Source organism: Haemaphysalis longicornis, unplaced genomic scaffold (assembly GCF_048455015.1).
Source record: "Haemaphysalis longicornis isolate Haplotype H1 unplaced genomic scaffold, Haemaphysalis longicornis Haplotype H1 scaffold_2, whole genome shotgun sequence".
NCBI classification, from domain to species: domain Eukaryota; kingdom Metazoa; phylum Arthropoda; class Arachnida; order Ixodida; family Ixodidae; genus Haemaphysalis; species Haemaphysalis longicornis.
This window is the reverse complement of record NW_027526295.1, coordinates 84,851,181-84,866,963: the sequence shown is the minus strand read 5'-3', so window position 1 is coordinate 84,866,963 and position 15,783 is coordinate 84,851,181. Positions and strand designations below refer to the sequence as shown.

The 15,783-nt window shown below is 53.3% G+C and overlaps 1 protein-coding gene across 1 annotated transcript; it reads right to left on the bottom strand.

Moving 5' to 3' along the window:
* Positions 1–11,093: 11,093 nt before the first annotated feature.
* LOC144167219 (uncharacterized) lies at positions 11,094–14,029 on the bottom strand. Its single transcript, XM_077696561.1, has 3 exons — positions 13,878–14,029; positions 13,040–13,279; positions 11,094–11,506 (listed from the first exon to the last, which is right to left on the bottom strand). The coding sequence occupies exons 1-3, from the start codon at positions 13,905–13,907 to the stop codon at positions 11,168–11,170; spliced, it is 609 nt and encodes a 202-aa protein (XP_077552687.1). The 5' UTR covers positions 13,908–14,029; the 3' UTR covers positions 11,094–11,167.
* Between the last annotated feature and the right edge of the window lie 1,754 nt (positions 14,030–15,783).

The following is a 15,783-nucleotide window of genomic DNA, read 5'->3' as shown; positions in this document are numbered from 1 at the left end:
TGTCTTTGTCGCAAGAGGCATCGCGAGCTTTATACAGGTTTTGGTCACTAATTTCACCGAGGTGTACCAGTATCTAAACAAGGGCGCTGAAAATGCGTTCTTCGAAGAAACACAAGATGCAAGTGATGTGATCGCAGTTGCCGACTTTGAATGCGCACGAAAAGATGCTTTCAAGTTGCCGCATCCTTCTGACGTGAACCCGGTGCTGGCGCAAGAAAATCGGGACAAATTATTGGATATGCTGCGTCGCTGCAGCGAGTGTTTTTCGTCGAACTCAAAAGTACGTCAGACACCCCTAGCGAAGCACCGAATTATAACCGAAGATGGAGCCCGACCTTCCCGACAGTCGCACTACCGCGTGTCTTCGCACGAGCGAGTAGCCATCCGGACACAAATCGAAGGTATGCTCAGCAACGACATTATACACCCATCGAAAAGCCCCTGGGCTGCTCCGGTCGTACTCGAGTAGAAAAAATACGGCACACTGAGGTTCGGCGTTCACTACCGGTGATTGAACAAGATCTCCAAAAAGGGCGTGTACCCCCTTCCACGAATCGATGACGCCTTTGACCACCTCTGCCACCCTAAGCACTTCTCAGGGATGGATCTGAAGACAGGCTACTGGCAAATTGAAGTGGACGAGAGAGATCGAGAGAAGACCGCATTCATAACCCCGGACGGCCTATACGAGTTCAAGGTGATGCCGTTTGGGCTATGCACGGCGCCAACATTGTTTCAGAGAGGTCACTGAACATGGACACTGTGCTAGCAGGCCTGAAGTGGCACACTTGCCTTGTATACCTCTACGACGTTGTGGTATTCTCCCCGACTTTCGATGAACAACTTGCAAGGTTGAAGTCGGTACTCCAGGCCATCCATACTTCGGGGTTAACGCTGAAGCCTGAAGAGTGCCGCTTCGCGTACGAGAAACTCAAGTTTTTGGGCCATGTCGTCAATGCTGCGGGAATCCGGCCTGACCCGGCGAAAACTTCAGCCATCGCGAACTTCCCGAGACCGAAAGATAAGAAGGACGTGCGGAGATTTCTGGGACTGTGCGCATACTACCGGCGTTTCGTCGCAAACTTCGCCCGCTTTCAGAGCCACTCACCCGCTTGACGAAAGATAGCACCCATTTCAGCTGGGAAAATGCCCAAGAAAAAGCATTCTGCGAGCTGCAACAATGCCTGCAAAGCCCCCCGTTCTCGCAAATTTCGGCGAAAACGCCGAAACGGAAGTGCACAGGGACGCTAGGGATATTGGGTTGGGTGCTGTCCTCGTCCAAAAGCAAAGCGGGTGCGAAAACGTAATCGCCTATGCAAGCCGTGGTCTGTCCAAGGAAGGAAGAAACTACTCAGCCTCTGAGAAACAGTGCCTCGCGTTTCTATGGGCCATTTCAAAATTTCGCCCATGCGTGTATGGAATACCGTTCAAGGTTGTGACAGTCCACCATGCGCTGTGTTGGCTCGCAAATTGGAAGGACCCCTATGGCCCTCTTGGTAGGTGGAGCTTGCGCCTGCAAGAATTCGACGTTACAGTCTATAAATCCGGCAGGAAACACTCCGACGCCGACTGTCTGTCCCGCGCCCCCGTCGACTCACCACCACAAGACTCCGATGAGGACAGCGCGTTCTTGGGAGTCGTGACGGAGAGCGACCTAGCCGCCCAGCAGCGTGCCGACCCCGACTTACGCATCATAATCGACTACCTCGAAGGACGCATCGTCGCTCTGTATAGGACCTACAGACGACACCTACCAGCATTCAGCCCGAAAAATGCCGTTCTCGTGAAGAAGAATTTTAACCCCGGAACCAAAACAAATTATCTTGTTATCCCAGCAGAGCTTCGCGACGAAATATTGGAAGCGTGCCACGACACACCGACTTCTAGACATCTCGGAACAGCCAGCACAATTGGAAAAATCAAGGCGAAGTACTACTGGCCCCGCCTTACATCCGACGTCCCCACTACGTCCGGAGCTGCCGTGACTGCCAGTGACGAAAGACGCCACCCACGAGACCCGCCGGACTTTTGCAGCCGATCGCCGTCCCATCGAGGCCCTTCCAACAGATTGGAATGGACCTTCTGCACCCGTTCCCTACATCCCGATCCGAGAACAAGTGGATTGTGGTAGCGACCGACTGCATGACGCGCTACGCAGAGACCGCCGCTCTTCCGAGGGGGACTGCACAAGAAGTGGCAAAGTTGTTTATAAGCCAAGTTGTGCTGCGACATGAAGCCCCGGAAGTCCTATTCACGGACCGCGGAATGGCCTTTACTGCGGAGCTGATGCAAGGAGTATTACGCTACAGCAACACGGATCACAGAAGAACGACGGCGTACCACCCAAACGAACGAACTAATAGAACGTCTGAACAAGACAATCGCAGATATGCTGTCAGTGTACGCCGACGTTGAACATGAGACATGGGACGAAGTGCTCCCGTATGTCACGTTTGCGTACAACACGGCCATCCAGGAAACTACGCAGATGACGCCGTTCGAGCTTGTCTACGAAAGACGGGCGACTACGAGGCTTGACGCCATGCTTCCGCATGTAGAAGGCGACGACCTCAACCCCGACGTCCAAGGATACCTTCAGCGTGCGGAGGAGGCCCGCCAGCTCGCTCGAGGTCGCACAACGGACCAGCAGCTGGTGGATGCCGGGCGCTACAACCTCCGACACCGAGACGCCGAGTACCACCCAGGGGATTGTGTTAGGGTTTGGACTCCTATCCGACCGCGCGGACTCAGTGAGAAGCTCCTGCGACGGTATTTTGGACCCTACCAGATTCTACGACGTGTCGCGCAACTCATCTACGAGGCGATCCCCGATGGTGATTCCGGAACACCACGACGACGCACGCAACCCGAAATCGTCCAAGTGGTTCCCTTGAAACCTTACTATGCAAGATGACGGACTTTTTTTGTTGTTTGTTCGCATTGTCTTTAGTTTTAGAATCGGGTCGATGCGCTATTGGAGGGGGAGTAATGCCGCCAACCACGTATGGGTTTGTTTATTTATTGTTTGTTTTTACTGCGCGGCCACGCCGGGCTCAGTTATCTGTGTCCCAAGCGAAGCGCGTCTTTCATTCTTTATTGTTTATGCCGCAAGGGCTATCTCCTTCAGATAAGCAGGCTGTTTCATCTTACCGTCACTAGCCCAGAATATTCTTCTCTGGTCTACAATGTTCTGGATGCAAATTGACGGTTCCAGAAACACTCGCGCTGAAAGATAAAAGCCTGCAGAGCAGGCGTCGCGGCATTCCTTTTGACGATCCTCGCCTGCGCAATTCAATTTGTTGACCGCTACTTCGCCACCTCTGTATTCTTTTGAGTTGTTAGGGAAGCACAAGTTCGCTTCAATAAACTTGTTTTCCTTAAAGGCAATTGCGTCGTCTTTGGCGATGGGCAATATAATGCTCTTTGTTTCTCGACTTTCGCAATACTTCTTTGATTTTACCAACATGTTGTGTGCATAAAGGTCTGGTGCCCTGTTTTGGGTAGTGTTGCAGTGTGTGTACTCTGCCCCATGTAAAAGAGTAAAATTTGATGGTGATTGCCATGTTTTTCTTACATATGATGTATCCTTGTAACAATTTTGTTGTAACTTTGTTGTGGCTTTCTTTTACCTTCGGACTTGCTGTACCTTTCCTGCTTGGACCTTAAATGGTTCGCAGTATATGATAAATAAATAAATAAATAAATAAATCGATGGTATCAATGGTTATCAAATTTTGTAAGAGGTTTCGAGCACTATTTTTACAATATAAATTAGTGTGGCTGCAGCTTGTAAAAAAACCATCATTTTTATTTGGCTTGGCGCGTTTCAACAAGTTTTGGCCCGGTCACAATATCATAGGTCACAAATAATTCTGAGTTAATGAAAACAAAATAACTTGTTATAAGAGAGCTATGCCGTCTATTCTTTACAGGTTCGAGAGGTAAATTAGGCAGAGTCACCTATGGGGTCCACAGAATGATTTTGAAAACTGATTGAATTTATACTAGCGTCTCAATATTAAATCAGTCACGTTCTCACCAGGTTATTCCGCTAACTTATAGGAGATACATTATCACGAAATTTATGTCGCGCATCCTCCTTTCGCACGTTTGTGTAGCAGCGGCGACAACCCTTCCAGGTTCGTAAGTGCTGTGCAATTTAGAGGCGCCATTGCACTGCGAGATAAGCCGGGGGCTGTTTTGGAGCGTCGTTCCCAATTTCCTAAACAGGCCATTATTACAAAACGTAACATTTTTTAATTTAAAATAGCTGCCTTTTAGAATCTCGCCCATCTCCATTACAGCCATGAATACCTTTTAATCTCAAAAACGCTAGAAGTGCTGCAAAAAGTTCAAATAGCGCGCTACCGTGACGTCATATGGGAAGGTTAACGTACCGGTGGCCACAAATATAAACGTAATTATAAGTGGGTTATCGGCACTCTAGCATTCAAGTGATGTGATGCAGCGAATAAGGAGGCGCTCCGCTATCGTCCAGTTATGGTTCTTGACGACGCTTTCGGTCGGCGTCCGCCAATCGAACTGTTATGTGAGCGAAAAGTTGTATGAAAGTGGCAGTGGAGCCGCCAGTGCTTGCCATGTTTTATTAAAATCTCCGTTAGTTGTTCGGAGTTTGCGGCAAAAGTGGTGGAATGTTTTAGCTGATCGTTTTCGGCGTTCCGCTCCGGTACCGGCGGCCGTCTCAGCACAACTGGAGCCAGTGCCGTACGCGACGAAGCGCGCCACGCATGCGCAATGACACTCCAGCTTTCTATCGGAGCGGTGTGGACCGTGAAAAATGGTCAACTAAAACTCGCTAATTTATTCTGGACAAGTTCGTATTTTTTTTAATAAATGCAGCTTGTATTTTTTCTTCATGCCACCTTTAAGTGCGCCGAGCACGGCGACGGCCGCTTACTCAAGAAGGATTCTATTAGTAAAAGGTCCTTAATGGCCCGCCATTAAAAATACAGTAACATAATTTCTTGGAATGGAGAGAGAGAGAGAGAGAGAAAGACTTTATTCAATGCCAGCAGAGGGGAGGTCCGGGCTACACAGAGCCGCTCCCTCTCCCCGACGCGTTTACGTCGCCCTCGGGACTAGGCCCCGCCGGCGTCGGCGAGAGCGGCGCGCGAAAGGTACTCGGGAACTCGTCCCTTTCCCCCCCGTCGGTGCCTCTCTCCGCCTCTGCCTGGCGAGAGCAGCCTCGAGCTGCTGGACGGCGAAGGTTTGTGATGTCAGGTCCGGTGAGTTCGCGGCACTGACGATGGTGTCCGGCAACCGGCTGTAGAGGTCGGCTGCTTCTACAGAATCCACTGCACAGTCCCACAGGATGTGGGCCAAAGTTGCGCGTTCACGCTCTCATACACTGCACACATCACTGACATAGACGTCGGGGCACACGTGGCGTGCGAGTGCCGGCGTGATTACCGATAGTGTCTGTAACTGGCGTAACAGCACTGCCTGCGAACGCGTGAGTCTCGGGTGGGGCGGTGGCGCGGTGCGGCGGCCGAGCCGGTACCACTCCAGCACCTCCCCGTACGTGAGGAGGGGCTCCGGGTCCCACCCGTCGTCGTCGTCGTCGTCTTCTCGGTGGTCTTTCGCCGCGGAGCTCGGAGGAGGAGGTGGGGCCCCGCCGGTAGCTCGGTGGCCGCCGGCCGGAGTCGCCGTCGCCGCCGCCGCGCGGTTGGTCAGTCCTCGCGCGGCGGCGTCCGCCGTCTCGTTGCGGTTGGGGTGACCGCCGCCCACGTCTCTGATCTCCGTGTGCGCCGGAAACCACCGAAGGTGGGTGGCCGGCACCGCTTCACTGATCACTGCACGACACCCCACAACGCGCACAGCACTTTCACACACGTTGTTCTTGGCGTAGTTCGCGATGGCCGAGCGCGAGTCACTGATCACCGTGGTGCATCGCGGGTCCGTCAGCGCCACTGCGATCGCCGTCTCCTCCGCCTGGCGGGCGGACGGGGCGCGGACGCTGCAGGCGCTGTACACTTCACCCGTGGTGGCGCGGACCGCCACCGCGACGTAGGCGTCGGGTCTGTCGGGGTACCGGGCGGCGTCCACGTACAGGGCGCCCGTGTCGTTTGCGTGCGTCGCGGCGAGGGCGCGCGCCCTCTCTTCTCGGCGGCCGCGGTTGCGGTCGGGGTGGACGTTGCGGGGTAGCGGGAGGATCCGGAGCCGCTGCATCACCTCCGGCTGGAGCTGCGTCGTCTCGTGCCGATGCGAGTCCGTGGTCTTCGGTCCCATCCCGAGGCGCTCCAGAATGCGCCTGCCCGTTCTTGTGGAGGCGAGGCGCTCGAGCTGCGCTGTCGTTTGGGCCTCGCTGATTTCCTCGAGGGTGTTGTGCACCCCCAGCTCGAGTAGCCTGGCCGTGCTGGTGCTGCATATCAAGCCCAGAGCCGTCTTGTAAGCCTTGCGGATGGCTGCGTTGATGCGGTCCCGCTCCTGCCGTAGCCAGTAGTGGAACGCGCCGACGTAGGCGACGTGGCTCATCGCAAAAGATTGGAGCAGTCGGAGGAGGCTGGCCTCCTTCATTCCGCTGTGCCATGTCGCCACACGTCGGACGAGTCTGGCCGCCGCGCCGATCTTGGTGACGAGGCGGTCGACCGTGGTCTTGTTACTTCTGCTGGCCTCGAGGTACATGCCGAGGACCCGGTGTGTGTCTACCCTGGGGATGACGGCGCCGTCCCTCGTTCTGATTCTGATGTTCGCCGAGTCCTCGGCCTCCCTCTTGCGGTACTTGCCTGGCGGCGGGACGATCAGCAGCTCCGACTTTTGCGGCGAGCACCGCAGGCCCTTACCGTCGAGGTGGTCTTCGATGGCATCCACCGCCGTCTGCAGCGCGTCTTCGATGTGGCCGTTGCTACCCCCGGGGACCCACAGTGTGATGTCGTTCGCGTAGATGGTGTGGCGGACCTGTGGGATCCCCGAGAGTCTGCGCGCAACCCCGATCATCACGAGGTTGAAGAGCAGCGGCGATATCACCGAGCCCTGAGGGGTTCCCGTGCTCCCGAGCTTCTTCGGCGGCAGCTGGAGGTCTCCCGCGTGTATTTCGACGGTCCGCTCCGAGAGAAAGTCTCTGATGTAGTTGTAGGATCTTCTGCCCAGGCCGAGCCTGCCGACCTGTTCCAGGATGGCGGAATGCTTGACTTCGTCGAACGCGCTCTGCAAGTCCAGCCCGAGCACGGCCCTGTTGTCTTGGGTGCCGACGGACGTGTCCAGGATGTCGTGTTGTAGCTTGATCATGGCGTCTTGAGTGCTGAGCCTCTCCCGGAAACCCAACATGGTGTCGGGGTAGAGCCCTTCCGTCTAGAGGTAGCGTTGCCATCTGTTGTTCAGCACGTGTTCGAGAATCTTCCCCACGCACGACGTTAGGGATATTGGGCGCAGATTCTCGATGTTGGGCGGCTTGCACGGCTTGGGTATCAGCACCGTTCTCGCCGTCTTCCACTGGCGCGGCAGCGCTCCCGCTCGCCAGCAGCGGATGAAGTACCTCGTCAGGAATGCGATGGCCCCGTCGCCGAGGTTCCGCAGGGCCTTGTTCGTCACCCGGTCCGGCCCGGCCGCCGACTTGCAGTTGATGGTCTGCAGCACGGCCCTGACCTCCCACTCCTCGATGTCGCGGTCGAGAACGGGATTGTCTGCGCCCGCGTACTCTCCGTGGCGTTCGCTGGGGTGCTCGGGAGGTACTTCGCGTCGATGCGCCTGCATGTCTCTTCCCTTCCCAGCGCTTTGGTACCGTGTGCACGACTTGCGCGAGGCGATGCTGCTGGTAGCCCTTGGTGCCGGTCTCGTCCAGGAGGTGACGCAGCAACCGCCACATTCTCCCTTTGTGGAGCTGGCCGTCCGCTTCGTTACACACCACGTGCCAGCGCTGGGTGCAGAGTTCTCTGCTGTACTTCTCGATCTCACGTCCCAGCGTGGCTATCCGCTTGCGGAGACGGTGATTGTTTCTCCTTCCCCTCCATCTCTTCTGCAGCGACTGCCGGGCCTCCAACATGTTTGCCAGGCGGCTGTCTATGCCGGGGTGTTCCTCGTCCGTTTCGAGCTCCGTCGTTGCGTCCGTTATGAGGCGGACGATGTCTTCGGTCCAGCTCTCGATATCTGCGATGTCTTGCATGGACTCCTCCCCGGCGCGCGCGCGGAAGAGGTTCCAGTCTGTGATCTTTTGCTGGCGGCGACGCTCGTCCCGGGGTCGCGCGGTCGTCGGCAGCTCGATCTCTATTACGAAGTGGTCGCTACCCATGTTCTGGCCCGTGTTTCGCCACTTTGCTCCGCCTCTGACCGAGTTGGCGACGCGGACGAACGCGAGGTCCGGGTTCGTGTCTCTGGTGACCGACGTGCCGATGCGAGTGGGGGACGAGGGGACTGTGTGCAAGGTGAACCCCGCGTCGGCCGCCTCGTCTAGCAACTCCTTGCCCTTCAGCGTCGTGCGGGTGTACCCGAGCTCTTTGTGGGGGGCGTTAAAGTCTCCGCAAATCGCGATCGTGTCCCTCGGCGCCGTCGCCAGCGCCGTGTGCAGAATAGTGCGGAATCTCTGTTGGCGATGCGCGGGATTGCTGTACACATTCACCAAGAGGATGGACTCTTTTTTCTTCTTCCCTAGAACCACTTCGGTTGCGCAGTATTCCAGTGCGCTGCGGCCGAGGAGGCCCTCGTGCTTCACAAACGGGATCCCTTTCTTCACGAAGGTGCAGACGCCCTGCGCCGCCCCCTTCCCGCAGTCTCGTGCACTCGGGGGGCTTGCGTGTGCTCTGTAACCCGAGAGGCACGGGGCGTCCTCCGTGTGCGTCTCTTGCACCATTATGATGTCCGGGGGCCTCTCGGCGCCCTGGATGATTTGTAGTAGCGTTGCTTTCCGGCACTGGAAGCCGTTGGAGTTCCATTGCCAAATTGTGAGCGTCGAGTTGGTCCGGGGTTGTCTGGTCATGGCGATGTCCTTGGGTTGACGGTTGGGCTGCGGTCTTCTACTGCCACGTCGTCATCGCGGCCTAGCTTCCTGTGTAGGAACTCTTGTAGCGCATCGAGGCGGCGCTCTGCTGCCGCGAACCGGGCGTTCATGCGATGCTCGAGAGCGTCGACTCTCCTCTCTAAGCGGTCTATTCTTTCGGTGCAGCGTCGTAACCGGACGGCAACACTTATTCCACCTTGGGTTCGTGCCTCTTGCTCGTCGTCTCTTGTTCGCGGAGATTCCTCGTCTTCTTGGGCCTCCATGGCGGTATCGGAGGATGGTGGTAGGCTTACGGTCGTCTCCGTTGGTTGTGGGCTTGCCGGTGTTGGCAGCGTCGGTTGGGGTCGGTTTCGCGGCGTAAGCGACGGGGGAAGTGGGACCCGTCCCTGCTCCCCCTTTGGGTGGGCCGGTGCTTGCGGCTGTTGCTGCTGTGCGGCCAGGAGACGTTGCAGCTTCTCGTTGATGTCGGCTAATTGCTGTCGCAGTTGCGCGTTTTCGTTTCGCAGTGACACGATTACCGCGTTCATCCTCTTTTCAGGTGGGGATTGGCGACTTGTTCGCGGCGTGACGTCTAAATGTTCGCCGTCTCTCCGCGGCGTTTTGGAGCGGGCGCGGCGAGCAGGTGTCTCTTTGACTACGGCAGTCCACGCCACGCGCTCACGTGATCGTGGCGCGTTTCTGCTGCGGCTCCTCCCCCTTGCGCTTCGAGAGGCGGAACAGCTGGCGTCGCTTCGCGCGCGACTGCGGCTGCGCCCCCCGCGGCTGCGCCCGCGTCCTCGCGCGGGGTTTAATGGCGGGAAACTGCGGTCGTCGTTCTCGGGGGCCTGCTCCCTGCGTTCCCACTGCCGGCGCTTCACCACATACGGGGTCTTGAATTTATTCGTGCAGCCCGGTGCGCCGGTTGAATGGGGCCCTCCGCACAGCTTGCAGTGCGGTTTGCACGCGAGATCGTGCCCCTCGCTTGGGTCGCGCGTGCCGCACTAGAGGCACACCCGTACGTACGGTTGCGGGCACACGTCCCTTCGGTGTCCTAGCTTGCCGCAGGTAGTACACACTTCGCGGTGTTGTCTGTACAGGCTACACCGCAATAATACTGCGCCGTACTTGACCGTCGACGGCACCTTCAGGCCTTGAAAGAGGACGATGACCGCCGAGGAGTTACCGATGCGGTGTGCGTCCAGCGCTAGCGGGTTGTACTCGTTGAAGACGTTGGCTCTGATCTCCTCTAGGCTGTCTTCCCTAGCTATGCCGTGTACCACCCCCTTGGCGGTGCCGTCGGGGTCGGCTTGGTACGCGTAGACCTTGTATTCCTGATCGCTCACGCGTAGCGCCTGTAGCTCTGCGTATTTCGTCGCGCGGACCTTGCCCTTGCTTTGCCGTGCGCTCTCTTTTCTGAATTCATTGCGTTGATACGGCATCCCATTGTGATTTACCAGAAACTTCCCTACAAATTTTATTAAGACATATTTACATCCTAATTCCTAATAACATAATGCAGCTGTTCCACCGGACAGGGCTCCCGACTGTGACGGTAAATAAATAACCACTACCGACAGTGATGTAACCTCGCAGCCGTTGTACCAAGCTTATTAAGCTTGTACGTTTTAAAACACCCCAATAAACAAACGAACAAAATCACCGGAATGTTTTTGTGTAGTAAGGTTCACCCTTTTCACGTTATTATTCTTTTATTTTGGGACATTGTTTTAGATCTGCCTCCACTTATAACGCTTTCGATTTTTTTCTAAGTAATAGCCGTCCTAAAATTTCGTCTTGTCTACGCACTTCGCCGTGTTGTTAACCATTTCACGGAATCGGTGTGTATTATGTTTGATGACTTAGTTTGTTTTTATTCACGGTAATTTTGAGAGAAGAAAACAGCGAACCTATTTTGAAAAAGCCTTCACATGTGTTTCACGGTGTTTGAACGCGGCTTTGCGTTTCGGATCTTTTTTAACCCCACAACCATTGTGCTTGATCAAGTACACAGAAGTTATGTTTCGCGTGTGAGATTTCCCGCTAAACGTACCGCAGTAACAAGACGATGGAACAAGCCCAAGGAAAAAACATACATTAGATTTTTTTTATTTTTGGATACTACTTGTTACTTCCATAAACCACATGCCACGAACCCCTTTTCCGAAGAACCAAACAGCGAACTTCGCACTTTTGTACAAGGCGATAGCTTCCTAATTCTGAACACGGTGGTTTTGTTTAGCCGGCCCAGGGGCCCTGGCGCCCGTAGCCGAATCCGCCGTAGGTGGAGGCAGCCGTGTACGGAGACGAAAAGCGGCCGCCGCCGGCTGGACGGGGGTTGGAGTTGAAGATGGCGTCGGCGCTCGCTCCGGGCAGGGTTCCGGGTTCGTTGGTGTCGATCTTGGCGCGGAATCCGCCGGCGTCGGCGACGTAGTTGACGCGGCGGAAGAGCCCGCTGGCGTCCGTGTAGCCGAACGAGCCCGTTTTGGCGTTGCTGGCGTCGCCCTGCTCCTTGTGGTACGTCTTGGTGCCGAACTCGTCTACGTTGTCGTAGCCAAAGCTGTACGGCTGCGCCGGCTGCGTATAAAAATGTATAAATGCCGGCCCGTTCTCCGGGAAACCACTCGTCTGGTAGCTGGTTTGCAATGTCCCACAGGTACTATCGTTACAAAATCTGCCTCCTCTGCGCTGCAGCAGACGACGCGGCATCATCATCATGTTTATCAACATCTACCGAGCGGTGAAACACGCTTGCACTGCACATATGCCAACTCCATGAAAGACGATATCCTTTTTCGGTTACTTAAACGCGAAACATTTATTCGGCCTGTCTGTCTGTCCGTCCGTCCGTCCGTCTGTCTCTTTGTACCTCGATTCATTCGCTCTGCTAAAATTACAACTGCTCTTGAACGACAAGTTTGCACAGTTACAACGTTTCGGAACATTATAGGATCTGGAAGCATGCTTTAAACTTTTTTGCTATCTTCAAAAAGAGAACATATTTATGATATTTTAGAGAAAATATAAACACATAACTGGCGCATACAGGGCAGTTTGAAGTAAAACTAGATGTGGGCGCAATTTTTTTTACTGCAAGCAAAAGAAACGTGTTTATAACAATATTCCAGCCACAAAATAAAACATTGGGCGTCCGCGAGACCCCTGGTCTTGTGGCTCGAGCGCGAGGCGCAACTTAAACAAAACGCCTCAGCGGAAGGCATACAAGCAGTGCGGACATTGGAAAATCGAATTGAATTCAGCAAAACATCCTCCGTGTTTATCGTGGGAGCAGCGAGACGAAGGAGGAACATTGCAAGAGGTGGGCGGTCGCGCACGCGATTGGCTGCGGCCGCCCCAAAGGGCGCATGCGTGGTCGCATGCGACGAGCGATTCATTCGGCTTCCTAGTCGAACGCCGGGAAGCTGATACGACTAACTCACGACGCAAAAGCGGTCCTGTGCGGCCGTCGTCACGACCACACACATGCCAATCGCGTGCTGCGTACACTCACACGTCTTTCCCTTGTCTTTCGATGACATTTGCAGCGAAGCGATGAGATACGCGGTAATTTTCCTAAGCTAACGTGTGTTATCCGCTCTCTCACGACTGGTTGACCGCCGTAGGACCTCGAGGTCTATCACAACTGTTCCCAGACATTCGTCATGCCAAAGTAATGCCCAAAGCAAACGGCTAATTTCTGCGATGGATAAAACAATTACTGCTATGAGGGATGGAGCAATAGACTGAGTATTTGTACAGTTACTTAGGTCATTTGTTGGCGCCTATCCTGCATAACGCGCAGTATAAAAAGTGTCCAAAGGTTCTTTCTGTTGGTGTTTTTATTAATGCACGGTTTACATAGTGGTACAGTCAAGTGTTTCTCGCAGTTATTGGGTAAGTTCTTCTAAGCAAAATTGCGGCTTAGATTTACCGGCGCAACGAATTTAAGTCAAATGGCTTATAATATTTCCGTCGACTGATTGTTCCAAATGTGTGCTTAGGAGTTTATCAGAAAATTTTGGGAGTGTTTGCTTGTACAATTTTATATAATGCCTTAGCATATAGACTTTGCGCTGGTTGAGAGAAGAAAAAATGGAATGGGACACTTACGTAATATTGTTCTTGGCGTGCGAACCTGTTTGTTGCTGCCGCGTAAGAGGGCCCGAAGCCGCCTCCGTATCCACCGCCGAATCCACCACCGTATCCACCGCCGAATCCACCACCGTATCCACCTCCTAATCCACCCCCGTATGCACCGCCAAATCCACCGCCGAGGCCGCTGCCGAAGTTCCTGCCGAATCCGAACCGGCCTCCGCCCAAAGCCGCAGGTACCATGCAGATCAACAAAGCCTGCATGAGACGTTAGCGGGCTTGCAGCTACGAAAACTGATTTATTTTCACCCGTCACCATGAGGTGTTTTTGAATTCCTTTGACAGCACGTTACCATAACAGTGATTGAAAGTTTTTTTATCGTCAATGTGGTTTACATATTATGCTTACAAACTTCGTGGAAAGGAATTCGGAATAGGGTACAATAAAAGGCGCCCGGCAAAGTTCTTTGCATTACTTTGTGCCACTATGTGTTAGCGTTGCATTACATTGTGACGGTAAATAACACAAGTGAGACTAGTTCATTGAAATGCAGTAGACAACGCAGTCGACTAGAAACGCGGTAATTGAATTAAGAACGTTGAAATCGTGTTTTACTCGGTGCTTCGACAGGGCAAAACGTGACAAAGAAGTTAGGAAGTCTCCCAAAAGATTAGTAGCAGGGAAACCTAAGTAACGATACTTCATTAAATTTGGAAACTAGGGATATGTCATAAAGATGGCACGTGCTCCGCTCTGGGAATGGTTTTTAATTACATCTGGTTTAGTCGTTAGAAACATAGCATTACGAGACAGTAAAACGAATCCCATAATACACTTAAAAGCCACAGTACGTACCTGGCAAAACGCGCCACAGGTGGACTTCATTGCGATGTGGGGCCGACGTATACCTTTAGGACGCAAAATGTGCTGGCAAAAATCCACTGGCTCTTCGCTGTGAAGAGACGGTCTTGACGCTACTTTGCTGCTTCGACGGCACACGGGTAGACTAGAAGGAACTCAGGGCTGTGACTGGCAGTTTGCACGGCAGTACGCCGTTTTAAAGCCTCAGCAGCGAGGGTGACTCCTGTGTCCATTATGCAAGTGATGCCCCTTCTCGCAGTTTTGCTGTGTACTGCTGCAGTGCCTCTCCCCCCAACATTGCAACCTGTGTTGCAACCTCTCGCCTTGCAACCGCAAAGAAGAAAATTAAGACCGGAGCGAAAGAATGCAGCTGCGTGAGTGTAACTGGTCATTTCTTCGCTGCGTCGTCAGTTTCACGCCATCCTTCCCGCCGCGTCACGACGTGACGAGTGATTGATGGAAGCGTCTTTTGCCTCTAATACGTTCGTCACTTCTCTAATATTCTCTTTTTACCTGAAGCCATATCTTGGTCGTTTCTGTTTCTTTCGAAATGCGACGTTTTGTAACCGCAGAAGCTGATGTCCCTTTTGAACTCTTTTAAATCATGTTTGACGTACTTCGATGTTCTTGATGTTCTTCGTGCACAGCGCAAAGGAACGAAACACAAGGAATGGGCGGGGACCCAATGCGTTCTGGTTTTACTTAAAAAAACAATTTCGTGTCCACATGCACCTCACTGTTGTTCTGCCATGCGGCACCTAACGGGAAAGTTGATAATAAAAACTCACTTGATGAAAAAGTTGCATATGACATGTACGTCTAAGCCTTACGAAGTAAGGCGGGATGGCGCCACTTCGGATTTTACAAGCGCTTTGGAACGGATTTGCTGCATTTGCCATTTGTGCTTTACAAAAATTGAAGGTCAGCGAAGAGGTAAACACTAGTTGGAAGAATTTTAATGACAGTTTCACAGAAAAGAGAAAAGCAATTTACGGTTGTGTTTCCTAAGATGTTGGCGCGAAAGGTTGGGGGTTTAGGGTGTTGCTCTTTGTTAGCGAGAAAGCCACAGTGTCAGTGTTTCAAGGCGTTTCTGCTATGATATCGTGGCCCGCCTGAACGTCTTGTTTTTAAGAGAGACATAAAGTGAGATATAGAAAGAATGAGAGCGAGATACAGAGAGCGTGCGTAAGAGAGAGATAAGACGTTTGTTGGGTAAGAAATAGGGGTCAGGAGGAGGTGTAAACGGACAGAAAGGAGCTCAAGGGTGTAACATGAAGTCAAGATTTCCAGATGCAGCTGTTACTTCCCTTGCTCCCTCAATCGGCTGATGGCTATTTTAAGGTAACAGGGTGGTCAAAGCTGCCCCACCTCCTCCCCCCCCCCCCCCCATGCCTCGACAGAAGTGGAAGATGCGGTGTTTGGGCTCTCCTCTCATGAGCCTGCCCTTCGACATGGCTAAATTGCGTGGAAGAGGGCACATTTTTCCCCGAAACAACTGCAGTTTTTGATGTCTGATGTTTCACACACAACCCCTTCACCAAATTATATTGTAGATACATGTGTTATTTTATTCTCGCCAGTTTTTCCTAATCTCCTGCGTTGAGATCCCTTGTGGAACGAGTAAAGATTGTTTTTCTAGCCGCGGAATAGAGACGTTCTTCATAGGGGAGTGTGCAGTGGTGGTCCCACGGAGCACGTGCTTCTTGTCTGCTCCGTCGTTGTCTTCCAGGCTGTCGTGTACGGGTGTCGATGTGATGTGAACTTACTTCATTGTTGATGCGGGAATGTTTCTGAAGCGTTTAGGTATTCTGCCGGCAGACAACAGTGTTATTGCTTTTTTGTGAGTCTCTAATGATATTTTTGCCCGTATTTGGTAGTTGCGCTCATACGAAGAGGATAG

Excerpts from the sequence above, each read along its gene's own strand:
- LOC144167219 (XM_077696561.1), bottom strand. The coding sequence starts at position 13,907 with ATGAAGTCCACCTGTGGCGCGTTTTGCCAG. Across the intron at positions 13,280-13,877 it reads CCTGTGGCGCGTTTTGCCAG|GCTTTGTTGATCTGCATGGT; the intron begins GTACGTACTGTG and ends CGTCTCATGCAG. Across the intron at positions 11,507-13,039 it reads CACGCCAAGAACAATATTAC|CCGGCGCAGCCGTACAGCTT; the intron begins GTAAGTGTCCCA and ends TTTTATACGCAG.